Source organism: Elephas maximus, chromosome 8 (genome assembly GCF_024166365.1).
Source record: "Elephas maximus indicus isolate mEleMax1 chromosome 8, mEleMax1 primary haplotype, whole genome shotgun sequence".
Taxonomy (NCBI): Eukaryota; Metazoa; Chordata; class Mammalia; order Proboscidea; family Elephantidae; genus Elephas; species Elephas maximus.
In genome coordinates this window covers 123,675,985-123,691,449 of record NC_064826.1, presented here as the reverse complement: position 1 = coordinate 123,691,449, position 15,465 = coordinate 123,675,985, and the positions used below count along the sequence as shown (strand labels likewise).

The 15,465-nt window shown below is 48.9% G+C and overlaps 1 protein-coding gene across 1 annotated transcript in view; it reads right to left on the bottom strand.

The window, feature by feature from the left end:
• GRID1 (glutamate ionotropic receptor delta type subunit 1) overlaps positions 1-15,465 on the bottom strand; it is a 984,507-nt gene that overhangs the window by 298,074 nt on the left and 670,968 nt on the right. The window contains exons 7-8 of the mRNA XM_049894341.1: positions 1,900-2,061; positions 157-276 (exon numbers count right to left, since the gene is read on the bottom strand). Of these exons, the coding sequence (XP_049750298.1) occupies positions 157-276; positions 1,900-2,061 (282 nt within the window). The remainder of the gene's footprint in view (positions 1-156; positions 277-1,899; positions 2,062-15,465) is intronic.

Here is a 15,465-nt window from a genome sequence, read left to right as displayed (position 1 = left end):
CCTCTTTGAAACCTCTCAGAGACAAGGCCCCCCATACCGCAGAAAACCCCACCTCAGCACCAGCCTGGGCTGAGGGAGACTTGGGATGCCTGGTGGCTGTCGCCTTCTTCAGAGCACTGCAGCAGGAAGAGAGCTAGCGAAGGTCCTGCGGCTTACCTTGCGCATGTCCTTGCCAAAGGTCTCGCTATAGGTCGTGCCAAGGATTTCAAACTGGACATAGGGATTTGAGCTGTCCTCCCGAAACTCCATCACCCCTGTGAGGCCAGTGATGTGGCCCTGCAAGAGAAGAGGAAAAACCATTGAGGGGGAGGGAAAGTGTGACGGAGAGGGTATGGATCCCGAATGCTTGGGAAAAAACTGGGCAGAGAGTAGTCACCGAGAAGGCAGGAATCGAGTCTTGAGGGCACCTTGGACAGACTGTAATGAGGAACAAATTCCCAGCAGTCCTAGGGCCTTGGAAGAGGATCAACACTTTCCAGACCCTTCACTCCCAGGGGAAGCTCCTAAGACTTGCTTCTGTCTCTTGTGCAGTTCATCTGTTTAAAACACCTGCTATGTGCAAAAAAAAAAAAAAAAATTTTTTTTTTTTTTTTTTATGTGCCAGGCACTGTTCTAGGCAGGAGCTTGCAGTGTGACCCTGTGGTCCTTGCATTCCTGGAGCTTCGTCCTCACCTGGAATCCTTTCCAGGTCCTCCTCAAGAGGGAAATAAAGGCCAAGCAGAGCCATGTCAGACACAGATGCACAGCAGGAAGTTGCAGGGCAGCAACCATGAGGTTTCAAGCTCAAATTCTGGCTTTGCTCCCTGAGCCACCTAGGACGAGCCTTTTTCCACCTCCCAGCTCCAGCTTGGAGTTAACAGGCCCACCTCACCAAGCCACTGCCAGAACTGAACAAAGAAGTATGGATGCAACCCAGGTGCTGACACAGGCCTGCAAGCCCCAACCCTCTCTAGAGGCCAAGTGGTCTCAGCAAGTGGAGGGCTGAGGGAGCCTGCGGGGAGCCCCCTTCATGCTTTCAGCCTGAGGCAGGGCAGGGCCGCATACAGCCAGAATGGCAGAGTTGTTGGCTGAGGAGTCCCAGAGACAGAGCTGGCCCAGGAGGACCCAGCTCAGGCCTGGGCTGCAGTGGATTTAAACCCGCACCAGAATATGTAACTGTTACTGAAACTGCACAATTTATTGCCAATAAAGTTCCTAACACTACAGGTTTCTCTAAATGCTCTTTTGAAGCCTCTCAAAGCCAATGCACTGAAACTAGTCTTTTGTGGATTGCATGATTCACTTCAAACCCAACTTTCTATCTCGGTATTGCTCCTCAGCAAATGGGCACACCACAAGTGCAGAGTGTGCATGCACGCAAGTGCACACACACACACGCACTTACACTCACATGTGTGCCCACATGCATACACACACAAGTATATGCACATATGCACACACGTGTGTGTACATATGCACGTTCACACACATGTGCGTGCATACACGGAGGTCCTGGCTGAATAGCACGTGCCAGTGTCAACTGACAAAAACCCCTTTTGTGGTTTGTGCCTGGTGGGGAGTCTAACAGACAAGAGTTAGAAAGCCACCTCCATTTTAATGTGACCTCAGGCAAATTTCTTTACTCTATGACCTCAGGCAGGTTACTTCACTCTGAAGCTCAGTCTCCTTATTTTGAAAACAGAGATGGTGATAATAATACAGAGCCCACGAAGCCTAGCTCATCCCAGCCTTCAAGTGCTGTGACAAGAAGAGTTGGAGGAAGTGAGGCATGCAGACAGGGGCCATTGAGACAGCCCATGCAAGGAGCCTGGTTTCCAAACACCTGCTTGAGGGGACAGGGGAGCTGCAAGGAGGGGCCTGTGTTTGGCCTTGTCCGGAGAGGGTGCTCTTAGCACAAACCTTTTTGATAGTGTCCAGCATGGACCTTCCTCCATTCCATGGCTTGGTGGACTTGCGTATGCAGTTGAGGCTGGCCATGCTGTGCCATTTGCGGTCCTCTAGCTTCCTGTGGAAGGCGTTGGCCAGCATAAGAACACTGTCATACAGGTAGAGGTTGGAGATCTGCAAAGACAAAGGTGATGAAACCCTTTCTACTGGGACATTTCCAGAGGGGAAGGGGAACCAGGAGAAGGCTGCAGTGGCCCAGGATGCCCACTCTAAGACGTAGTACTCAGATACCTATGTCACCATCCTCTGGCTTCTAGTTGTCCATTCAGTAACCCCAGCTAGGTGCTGGGGTCCTGGTAGAATAAGATCTAACCCTGAGTCAGGAACTAGGGTGAGAAGCAGATCCGTACAACAAGGAGAGCCAGGATGACCAGCCCCACAACTGAGACATGCACACCACCCTGTGTAACACTGTAGGAGGGGCATCTCAGTCCGATTAAGTGAGGAGGGATAAGGAAGTATGCAGGGAAGCATGGGCAGAAAGATCAGTTACAGGATTAATAGGGAAAAGGGTGGGAGCATTACAGGGAGAGCTCAGCCTCTGTGAAGAAATGAAAGTACTGGGAGCGTGAGGAGACAGGGTAGAGTCAGCCAACCTCTTCTATAAAGGACCAGGGAGTCAATGTTTTAGGCCTCACACTCTGCTGTACTCTTGCGGCTACTCAGCACTGCCATTGTAGTGCAAAGCGGCCATAAACCAGCCTACACAGATTCATGACAATATCGTGTGTGTCAGAGTTGAACTGTGCTCCATAAGGTTTTCAATAGCTGTATTTTTGGAAGTAGTTCTGGAGGGCTTTTTTCAGAGGTACCTCTGGGGGAGCTTGAACTGCTAACCTTTTGGTTAGCAGCTGAGAGTGTTAACCATTTGCACCACCCAGGGACTCCAAAAAGGGCCTTAAAACCCATTGCCATCAAGTTGATGCCAAATCACAGCAGCCCTATAAGACAGAGTAGAACTTCTCCCAAAGGGTTTCCAAGGAGCAACTGGTAGATTCGAACTGATGACCTTCTGGTTAGCAGCCAAGCTCTTAACCACTGCGCCACCAGGGCTCCAAAAGGCCTTAGGCAATATGTAAATGATGGGTGTGGCTGTGTGCCAAAGTGTGCCAAAACTTAATTTACAAAGATCGAGCAGTGAGTTGGAATCTGCCTATGAGCCTGAGTTGGCCGACCCCTTGGTCACATGGACTGGAAACAGTTCAACGTACTGGCATCAGCAGCTATAGTAGGTAGAGTAGATTCAAGAGTGAAGCAGAGACTGGCAGGATGTGCTAAGAAGTTACACCACATCCTCTAGGTAGAGGGACATCATTGGAGGGTCTATGAACAGAAAGCCAGCAATCCCACCTGTGGGTTAAAAAGATCACTCTGATTACTAGACAGCAGAGAATGATCTAGGGGTGAGTGGGTGGCCTGAGTTAGGCGGCGGCAGCAAGGAACGTGATGACACATGTTGAAGGAGATTCCCGAGGTCATGGGGAGAAAACGAGGTGTGTTGCAGTTGAGTCACCAGCATTTATGAGTCCATTAGCTACCACTGGTCACATCCGAGAACTATCCCTCTGCGTAGCTGTCCACAATAAAGCTAGATCATAAAGGACACATGTGCCCATCTTAGAGCTCTCCAGAATAAGGCTGAGAGTAAGAAGTCATGATTGAAAAGCTGGAATCATAGTAAGGAGCATGGGGAACCAGCCTGCCTGTGGGACACAGGAGTGATCTGGATGGACAGGAATGGCACCACATACACTGCTTGTGGCCCCTATCCTCTGTGAGGAAGGAGGACAGCCTTGCTCTCTCCACCCTCACACCCACCCCCAATTCTCAAGCAGGCATCATGGAGTACAAAGGGGAGGAGCAGAAGGGAAAGAGGTAGGGCTGGAGATAACATACACCTTCCATCAAATTTGTGGTCTTTCAACTGATAGCGATTATATAAACAACCGTCATCAAAGTGGGTCAAGGGGATGATATTTTGAACACCTAAGCAGGAAGTAGCTGCTAAAAATATTTCAGGAAAACAAAGTCACTGGATATAAATAATATGTAGGCCTCATAGGGCTCCTGGGAAGATCAAATAGGATCCTTGGGCTGAGGGAAGAACCCCTTACCTTCCACCACAAGCCAGTATGTCCCCTGCATCCCAATGCTCCCATGCCTTGATTCCTGCCTGCACTCTGTCCTCCCATGCCTTAGTCTGATGGCTCCAAAAGCAGGGGCCCAGACAAGGGCTTTGGTGATGGAACTGTCCGCACAACTGAAAGTGAAATCAGAGGTGGGCCAATAGGAGGTGGGCAGGGCATCAATCGCATCACTTCTTTCTGGCAAACCCTCAAGTGTCATTTCCTTCTTGACACAGCTAAGCAGAGCTGACTGCTTCCTCTGTGGATGTCTCTGTGCTGTGATCACGACTGCAGAGCCCTGTTACATCCAACATGGTCCACTGTTCTTGCCCATGACCACTGTGGGCACAGGGATGAGCACCACTAAGCCTATAGGCCTGAAGCCTCCCCATGCTGTGAGTGTGAGAAGTGGGTGGGGATGGAGGCATAGATGGATGGACAGGAGCTGTTGCAGAGAGGGCAGGAGGGTGCCTAAGATGACAGGCAGCTGCTAACTTCAACAAAGGCCTCAGGCCATAGGGGAGGCAGATATTTAGTACCTGGGCTGACCTTCTTCAAGGCCTTGCTATACACAAAGATGCTTACATGGTAGCATAGAGAAGGGCAATGCTCACCACTTGGAGCCTGCCCTCTGCTCCCCATCCTACCAGGAGTGGTCATATCGGAACCCTGTGCTGGGAGAACACACCCTGAATATGGCTGACTAACCACTCTTCGCTTCCGTCAGCTCCTCTGCACTCAAGACGCCCACAGAAAAATTATTTTTGACATGTCTTCCACCCCTTTGGAATACAAATCCATAACGGAGGTGCCGTTAAAAGGAAATATGAGCAACTTAGAGTAGGTTTAAATTTATATTATTTATTTTTTCCAAAAGGATAACTCAAACATGAGAGTCCTTGGTGACATAAATGTTTCTCTTCTCAAGATATTCATGGTATCTCCTAGCCACCCACTCGCAGGCAGTGCTGTTCAGCCAGCTGGGACTCTTTGACACGCATCCCCACCTATACGCATACTCACACACACATCGGGGCAGCACCACCACAGCTGTGGCCTAGACTAGCACCCAATGGGATTTCTATTTCTGCCTCCAGCATTTCTGTTCACAGTGAATTAAGGTACTTAACAATTTTTTTTTTTTAACAAATGTATGAATGCAGAGAGGCCAGCAATGAAGAGAATAAAGCAGGATGACTCATAGAGGCCAAGGGAAGCCCTCAGCCCTCCTACAAGTGTGTCTGCTTAAAGTGTAAGAGCATCACAGTTTAAAGAATCAGGCTTGATCAATGCTTTCTTCCAGGCATGGATATAGGTCCTCCCTCTGCCCTAAGATCACCCTGGGCACCCTCTTCCACGATATGTTATATACCAACAGTTCATAAAGCTGTTTGCCTCACCAAATTTTGAGCTCCTTAAGTGAAGAGTCATGTACATCTCTTCTCACTATCTCTAGATCCCACCACCAACCAAGGCACATGGCTCATGCTTAATACATGTTGATAGATGGGTGCATAGTGTACAGATGAGTGAATGCATGGCGGATGGATGGATGGATGAATGGTTGAATGGGTGGACGTATGGTGGATGGATGGATGCATTAATGGGTGGATGAGTAGACAGTCTGATGCATGGTGATAGATGAATGATGGATGAATGAATGCATGGTGATGGATGAATGGATGATGGATGGATGCATAGTGATGGATGGATGAGTGGATGAGTGGATGCATGGTGGATGGATGGATGGATGGATGGATGGATGGATGGATGGATGGATGGATGGATGGATGGATGGATGGATGGATGGATGGATAAATGGATGGTAGATGGATGGATGCATGGTGGATGGACAGATGGATGGAGGGATAGATGGTAAATGGATGGATGCACAGTGGATGGATGGATGCATGCATGCATGCATGGATGGGTTTCTTCCTAAGACCGCACTCACTAATCTTTAGTCTCAAAATGAGAATACACAGAAAATACAGAAAACAGATAGCAGAAAAAAATAATAAAAACAGACAGCAGGAAAAAAAAAAGAGAGAGAGATTTGAGGATTGCCTCCAACTGTGACTTGGAAAGGAGCCTCCTTTATTCAAGCAACAATTCTCAAAATGCCCCCTTGATTCCCACTTAGAGCTGTTTCCATTTACTCCATTCACTCCTGTCCCTTCTCCTGGTAAGATGCTGTCTCAGTACTTCTGCCTGATTTACCAGAAGCTCACACCCCAGTTCCAGACAAGTCTAGGTTGTACTGTTCTATGGATCCACAGTCTGTTCTCCAACCTCAGCATGCCCACTTAGGTGAAGACCTGCTATATTCACTGTTGGAGAAGCAAAGAGAGTGGAAGGGGCCCTACCCTCAGTTAGTTGTCTAGAGAAGGGACTTCTGAGGGAAAACAAAAAGAGGGAATGGCTAAAAGCAGCCTCTGCTTAGAGCCCAGGGCCTGATTCCAGGTGGCACTAATGGGTGCATAGCTAGCAAAAGCTTTCTGAGTGTGGAGACACCAGGCAGGCCCCCTTTACGTCCTGACAAACAGAAGGAAAATTGTTCCTCAAGGAGGGTGGGTACAGATCAGTGTCAGGGTTCTGGTCATGCCAAGCCCCTGAGCCAGGAAGAGAGGTCTGGTAGGAAAGAGGATCCCAACTGCTGGGCATTCACTCTCCATTGGTCAGAAGCGGCCAACATCTCATTATGGGCCAGAGAAGGATAGCCTGACCTTGCCTTTCTCCCTCACGCCTCAGGTAAGGCACAGCACAGAGTTATTAGCAAAGGGAAGACGAGCAGAGCAGATACTATCACTGTTGAAGCCCCCTCCCCTGCAAGTGGGAGCCCAGGGCTTTGGCCAGCCCAGGGTCAGGCATCCAGGGGTGGGTATACCAGGGGATAGGGTGGCCTGGAACACTGCAGCACAAAGTGACAAGGGACCCAGAAAGCATCAAAATGAGGACAGACTTGAGAAGTAAAAGAGATGCCAAAGGGGTGAGGCCAGGAGCATGGTAGAGGAAAGACCCAGACGCATAGCAGAGAACCTGCAGCCAGCTCAGAGACCCAGAGTAAGTGAAGACAAGGCGGACAAGAATCAGAACCAGGGAAGGGGTCTGAGGCACTCCTGGGAGCCACAGCCACGACTTCAAGTGGGGAGGGGGTTGTACAGAACCTGGTGGTTCATTAGCTACCCCAGGATGTATGCCGAGCTCCATCTTACTCACTACCATCGACCATGACCCTCACTCTCTGTGGGTGCAGCTTAGGTGGGTGACGAGCCAGAGTTGTAGATTGTCACAACAGGGACCTAGCTCTGCTGTGTCCTCAGTGTCTCTAGAAGCACAAGAACATAGCAAGCATTTAATGTTTACTGAATGGACAGGTTAGATCTCCACTCCCACTCACCTGCTGAGTGACGTTGAGCAGGTCACTTAAGGCAGATAGATTTATCTTTATAACAATAAAACAATGCGATCGGTGCCCCTGAAGAGAAGCAGTATGGTGGCCCTGATGTGCTCCCCTGTGAAACTGGATAGTGTTATGAATTGAATTGTATCCCCCAAATTAATGTGAAAGTCCTAATCCCTGTGCCCGTGAATGTGCCCTGTGTGGAAAGCACCATCATCACCAGTTGCCATCAAGGCAATTCCAACTCATGACGACCCCACGTACATCAGAGCAGAACTGTGCTCCTTAGGGCTTTCAGTGACTGAGTTTCCAGAAGTAGATCACCAGGCCTTTCTTATGATGTGCCTCTGGATGGATTCACACCTCTCACCTTTTGGTTAGCAGCCAAGCTTAATAAGGGTTTGTGCTTTTCTTTTGTTATATTAATGAAGTCATACCAGAGTAGGGTGGGTGCTGAACTTAACCCCCTCTGAGCGCGTCTTATAAAAAGAGCAGAATAGATACAGACACACTCAGAGGAAGGCAGATACCATGTGAAGATACGACTACAAGCAGTTGAGGAATGTTGGGAAATGTCTGGGACTACAGAAGTGGAGAGAGATAAGGATCATCTCCTAAAGCCTAGAGAGAGAGCCTAGCCCAGCCAACTCCCTGAATTCAGACTTCTGGCCTCCCAAACTGTGAGACAATAAATTCTTACTCTCTAAAGCCACCCATTTTGTAGTATCTTGTTATAGCAGCCCTAAGGAATGAAGAAAGACGGTGATACCCATTTGTGTTAAGTATCGTCCCAAGCTCTGTATGCACTTTCATTCTGAGAGGAGCAGAAACACCATTTAATGGAAGGGGAACTAAAGGACATAAGCAGGCTCCTGTACTCAACATGGCTGAGCTGAACATCCCCCAGAGGGTCCCCGTGGCCAGGCACACCAAGCAGCCTCAGGACTATTAGAAAACTAGACTCAGATCTGCCAACTCCATTCACCCTCTCCCTATCGCCCCTGAGTCCTGAAGCTTTTCAGGGGCAAGCAGGAGTCGCCTCTGGCTTCTACAGCTTGTGAGTTAGAAGGCCTAGTAAGTATCTGCCTGAGCACTCAGTCCCCTACCCCCACCTGAAGTCTGTCATCCTGGTCTCCTCCAGCTGCAGAGGCACGGTCACCACTATCACAGCCCCTGGGCCTGAGCTGGTCTTTCAGGGCTACCCACCGTGCGGTGTTGGAGGGTAGCCCTTTGAGGGAAAGGTGTCAAAACATGACAGCCAGAGCAGGGGCTTCTATAATACCCCAACCCAGCATCCTGGAAGGGGGCCTGAACTTTGTGTTTTGGGGCTGGTCCATCCCCAGATCTGAACCTCTAATGGGACCACCATGGGGCCAGAGAGAGACAAGCTTTTTACTAAGCCACCAGCTACTTATCCCCTGCCCAGGCCCAGGGTCTCAACCTGGGGAAAGCCTCCTGGTGTTCCGTCTAAATGGCCTTTTCCTATTGACACACATGGCTCCAGTCTGTCATTTCTCCCTGGTTACCACTGGTCATCTCACCTGCCAGCCTCAGGCCCACCGCTGCACACTGAATCCAGCAGCATCTTTCTGGGTGCACACCTGCAATCACTCTCCCCAAGTCAGTGTTCCTTGACCCACAGCAGGGCCCTGGCCACTGCCCCCTTCTCTGTATTCACTTCCCACCAACTCTCCCCTCTCACCTTTTGCTTCAGACACAGAATTCTGCCCAGGTCTTCCAGAGCCTCCCCATTACCATGCCTCTGGGCTTCTATGCACGTTCTCTTCCGCCTACCTGGAACATGCCACAAAATGGAGACTAAAACTGCCACTACATTTGGAGTTTGACAGTATTAGGGACAGAACATTTTCAAAATGTCTAACATAAGAACAGCACATCACAGGGGCTTTCTGGCCGTTTGAGGAATTAACGAGCGCACGAATAGCTTTAAATCTGTTCTTAGAAACACTGAGGCAAAGGGAAGACAAGGTATTTGCAAAGAGGATGCCTCTTCTTTGAATGCAAGTTATGCTCCAGTGCCTGGAAGCCACACCAGGAAAGATGTAGGAGTTCTGTCCAGAAAGGCTCCCAGTGGAATTGTCCTCTCCAAAAAGCCTCACAACTGGACCGGTAAGCAACATCACAACAACAGGGAAGAGATTGAAGTTGCCAAGGATTTCATGTCTCTTGGATCCATAATCAACACCCATGGAAGCACCAGTCAAGAAATCAAAAGACACAGTGCAATGAGCAAATCTGCTGCAAAAGACCTCTTTAAAGTGTTGAAAAGCAAAGATGTCACCTTGAAGACTAAGGGTGTGCCTGACCCAAGCCAGGGTGTTTTCAATCATCTCCTATGCATGTGAAAGCCGGACAATGAATAAAGAAGACAGAAGAAGAATTGACACCTTTGAATTGTGCTGTTGGAAAAGAATGTTGAATACACCATGGGCCGTCAAAAGAATGGACAAATCTGTTTTGGAAGCAGTACAACCAGAATGCTCCTTAGAAGCAAGGACGGCAAGACTGCATCTTACATACTTTGGACATGTTGTCAGGAGGGATCAGTCCCTGGAGAAGGACATCATGCTTGGTAAACTAGAGGGTCAGCAAAAAAGAAGCCTCCCAATGAGATGAATTGACACAGTGGCTGCAACAATGGGCTTAAGCATAACAACGATTGTGAGGATGATGCAGGACCAGGCAGTGTTTCATTCAGTTGTAGATAGGGTCGCTAGGAGTCTGAACCAACTAGATAGCACCTAACAGCAACAACAATCAGAGCCTGGGACACCCTATGTCCACGAGATGGGAGGATCCTGGCTTGCATTCCCAAAGTCAGCTACTCAGGGGAGAGTCGGGGCCTCAGGAATGACATGAGAAAGCTGAGGACACATCTCAGGGAAGCAGAAGGAGCTGCAGTTCTTGAGAAACCCAGGGAGACGCCTCTGGAGGATGGACAATTATAGATCAGTCGACGAAGAAGCAGATCGTGGACCAGAGATGACAAAATCTTATTTTTTAAGACTCAGTCCCACAATTCCGGTGACATCAGTAACTCTATTTGATATAGGAAAACTCCTCGTGTCAGCAGGAGAAAAGGCTACCCATAAGCTTGTTCAACTGAACTTCATGAGAAAATTAAGAAAATTTACTTCTGATTTGAAGCACAGAGGGGATAGGAAGATGGCAAGAGGATGGGGCGCTTCGGGGAAGCAGCAGTGATCATTCTTCAGCAGAAGGGGGCTTAGAATATTCTAGAAACAGGATGTCTGGTGGTCATCTGGGTAGCCACAATGTAAAAGTCCACCCACTGTCCCTCTCCCCCTGCCTTTGTTTAACACTATCTCTGAGGCTCTGGTGCCTTGCCTGAATGGGGTTTGATGTCATTGTTGAAACCAAGGAACGCACTGTTCTCACATGGGTCACCCTAGATTAGGGCAAAGGCAGCCAAGTGGGAGGTCGAGATGATTTATTCCTTCTTGGTTCTCCAGCAGCAGAATTAGGGCCAAAACCCGTTGCTATGAGTTGAATTAGGGCCAGGAGTCATTAAAATATAAAACCAGCAAACCAGTCGCTGTCAAGTTGATTCAGACTCATGGCGACCCCATGTGTGTGTCAGAGTAGAACTGTGCTTCATAGGATTTTCAGTGGCTGAGTTTTGGGACGTAGATCATCTGGCCTTTCTTCTGAGGTGCCCCTGGGCGGACTCCACCGTCCAGCCTTTTATCTAGCAGCTGAGCACATTAACCGTTTGCACCACCCAGGTCTCCTAATGGAAATATAAGCCCCGGTGGAACGTACTGAATCCTCAAAAGAGCTGCAAACTCCAATCGTATCTGGATTTCAGCTGGCTGGTCCTCTGTCCACCTCCGTCAGCCTGGAAGAGGAAGGCCCTGGTGGCCCCTGGAGGACACCGCACCTGCAGGCCACCGGGCTGTCTGCTTCTATGTACTCTATGCCCTGACTCTCAGCAGGAAATCCAAGACTTTAGCCAAGACTTATTAGGGTGCCCCAGCCTTGTCTCTGCCATGCTCTCGGGGCCCAGGGGATTGCGCATCCCTATTATCTGGCAATGGTTAATGGGATATCCAGGTAAGAATCATCCTTGAAGGCAAAGGAGGATTAATTGGAGCTAGGGTCAGAGCCATGCAGGCCAGGTGTCTCTCACTACCAGACCATTATCCTCCCAATGCTCAAGCTTAAAACATTCGGAAATGTTTTCATTAAGACAGGCTGCATTATCTCCAAGCTTCTAAAAAGTCCTGTTTTCTCTTTCTTCCATCATTAATCAAGGAAAGTGGACTGTTTTGGGAGATAATACAGAGGCAAACAGCAGGAAACGGACCTCTGACCAACTCCTCAGACAGGCTCTGGTCAGCCCACAGAGTTGGACCAGTGGTCGGCAGAGGGTCCAGCGAAAGGGACAAGCTGAAGCCCAGATGTCACAGCTTGAGAACTCCGTCCCCAGGCTAGCATCTCTGCCAAGCCACTGCCAGCCACCTGTCCCGAGAGAGGCACCACAGCCAGGCCTGAGGGCAGAGCAGATGGTGGCAGAGGGCAAAGGGGACAGGGGTAGCTTTGTGCATACCCATGACTCTCCAGGCTCCAAGTGCACCTAAAAAGTGACCAGCAGCCCCCAAGGAGAGTGACAACGAAGAAGTTGATGGTCACGTTTTCCCATTCTCGTTACCAAACATTTCCATCTGGGCCTTTAGAGTCAAGCCCTGGGTGGTACAAATGGTTAATATGCTCAGCTGCTAACCAAAAGGCTGCAAGTTCAAGCCCACTCAGAGGTGACTTGGAAGAAAGGCCTGGTGATCTGCCTTCGAAATATCAGCCATTGAAAACTCTGTAGAGCACAGCTCTACTCTGACACACACTGGGTTGCCAGGAGTCGGAGTCAACTCGTCAGCAATCGGGTAAACCATGCAAGTGGCAGGAAAGGCTGGAAGAGCTCTCCGTGGGGCAGCTCAGTGATGCTCCAGAAGAAAGGAGTCCACTGATGGGCTGACAAAGAGGCTTACACCCAGGGAGAAGCACCGAAAGCCCTAAAGAAACAGGAAGATGCAGGGGGAGGAGGGTTTGAAATGCTTTAAAGTTTAGTGGGGGAGGAGAGATCTCATCCAGCCATTCAATAATCTTACAACGTACAAAGCTGAGGAATTTCAACCAGAGGGAGGATATTATAATAACACCACATATGGCCCCACAGCTTAATTCAAGGGTCGGCTCCGCAGTGACCAGACAACACAGCTTATGTCACTTGGCTAGCACCTTTTAGAAGCCTATTGGGATATGACTGGGATGGTGATGTGATAATACACCTGTTATTTCGATTGCAGCCCTGAAGTCTCCGGGCAATGCAGTCCCTAGGACAGAGCACACACTGCAGGCTTCTCTGGGCAAGGCTACCGTGGAGTCTTAGCAGTCTTGGGGCTCTTAGGGACAGGTTAGCATTTTTATTACTGCCTGAGTCGGGTCAGCCCTAAACTAAATTGTCAAGAAACACCCAAATAAGACAATGCTTTGTAGGGAAAGGCAAATGTGATGACTCATGGAGTCACTACGGAAAAAAAAACACATTGTCGTCGAGTGGATTCTGACTCATAGCGACCCTATAGAACACAGTAGAACTGCCCCCTAGGGTTTTCAAGGCTGTAATCTCTGCTGAAGCAGACTGCAGCATCTTTCTCCCTAAGAGCATCTGGTGGGTTTGAACTGCAGACCTTTCAGTTAGCAGCCAAGTGCTTAACCACTGCACCACCAGTGCTCCTTTCTAGAGTCACTAGAAGCCACTTATTTAGGTATTTTTCTTCCAAGGGGCTTTCTCTCTACTAATAGGAACCAAACTGATTTGCTGTTATAGTGCTCAGTTGGCTTGGAACACAGAAAGCCCTGACCACAGGTCTAACAGGATACAGTAGAATGTCTGCCTGAGGCCAGCTCAGGGGAAAAGCCAAGAGATGGGTGACACTGTAAAAACTCCCGTTCTTGATCATCCTTACTGAAACTTCTAACCCAGAATTATCATCCTGAGAGCAGTGGTCTGGAGGAAGAACTAAAGATGGACTCAGGAGTTTCATTTCCTAAAGGATTTTTTTATTAATTTCATCAAGACAGAGTTAATAATCCATGACACAAATGTTTCTTTTTCCTTAAGTAGATTGTTCTAAACATCTTCGAGTCTTCTCGATAAATCTCGCAGCTAGAGGCTAGTAGAAATTAGTTTGCTTTCTCCACTGTCGTTAAGAAAGAAGTGGTAATAGCTACCAAGGAAACCTGAAGGGAATGGCTTGTAAATGAGATGAGTCTACAAGCTGCCCGCGTGGTTGTTGGGCAGAACGAGTAGATAAATCTCCATTTCTCTCTCTCATGATACTCCCATATGAGGTAGCAGATACAACAAACAAATATAGAGATTCCTTTGATAAAGTATTGAATTTGTATATATGAAAGAATTTCTAGGGACAGTTTAAATTGCGTTAAGGCCTACGTTCTCAACAGATTCATTCAATGAGTGCTTACTTAGGGTCTCCATGAGCATGGTCTGGTATGAAGAGCCAAGCAGCTAAAAGACATGACCTGTCATCTCCCACGTAAAGCAGCTATAATTGAGTGCCCCAGGGAGTGTCGTGGATGGGAAATGGCACGGGAAGTCTGTGATAGAGGGCCGGACAGGTGGGGAATGAGCTCACACCTGCGGTGAGGCTTTTAAAGAGCATCATACAAAAGACAAAATAAAAATGAGGCCACATTCAGTCTTTCCATGGGAACTCTGAACACACCCTGGCATCTTATCAGTAGTGACGACACTGTTGATAGCACAGGTTCTGCTCTAAATGGTTTCTAGGTGCTTTATTTCATTTTCATTATGACTCAAAAACCAGCGCTGTCGAGTAGACTCCAACGCGTGGCAACCCCATGTGTGTCAGAGTAGAACTGAGATCCATAGGTTTTCAATGGCTAATTTTCAGAATTAGATTGCCAGGCCTTTCTTCTACAGTGCCTCTGTGTGGACTCAAACTTCCAACTTTCCGGTTAGCAGCCAAGTGTGTTAACCATTTGCACCATCCAGGGACTCCGTTACGACTCTAAGAGGTAGGTGATATTCTGATCCCCATCTTAAAGATGAGGAAAATGAGGCACAAAAGGATTAAATAATTTACTTGAGGTTACAGTTGAGAACTAGAATTCTGGGATTTGAACCCAGGCAGTCTGGCTTCTGCATCCATGCTCTCAACTCCATAGTCTCTGTGATGTCACTCTTACATTCTGTCCTTTATGCAGTCCCTGGGGCTCAGCAGGAAGAGAGAGCAGTAGGATGGCTGGAGTTCCTAAATCTGATATTCAATTTCCCACATTTGGTGGGGTCCAGCCCCACACTGCAGAGCAGTAGCTTTGTTCATCCACTCAGTGTATGCTCAGTAAGCCTCACCGGGGCTCCCCATCATCCCACCAGGCTCTCCTTCTCTCCAGGGGACAGATTCTCTGCAGCCAACATGTCCGATGTGCAACCAGCCTGCACCTTTCAGTCCACGGCAAAATGAGCCATCACAGGTCTTGAGAAAGCATGTGCATCTCCCTCCCTCTCACACCTGTACAGTCCCTCCTCTCACACCTGTGCAGCCCTCTCCCTCACACGTGTGTAGTCCCTCCCCCACACATGTGCAGCCTCTTCCCCTCACTCCTGTGCAGCCCCAGCCCTCACACCTGTGCAGCCCCTCCCCTCATACCTGTGCAGCCCCTCCCTCTCATACCTATGCAGCCCCTCCCCCTCACATCTGTGCAGCCCCCCCCCTCACACCTGTGCAGCACACTTCTGTGTGATGGAAAGTAGACCTCCTTGGCTCTTCAAGTAGAGTGAGTGTAGTTTGATTAAGCAATAAATTAGAAAGAGGAGAAGGGGTGTGGGGCAGGGGCAAAGATGGCATGTGTTTGGTAAGGGATGAAGTCCTTCAAGGGGGTGGCCTGAGGAGACTTTCCAGA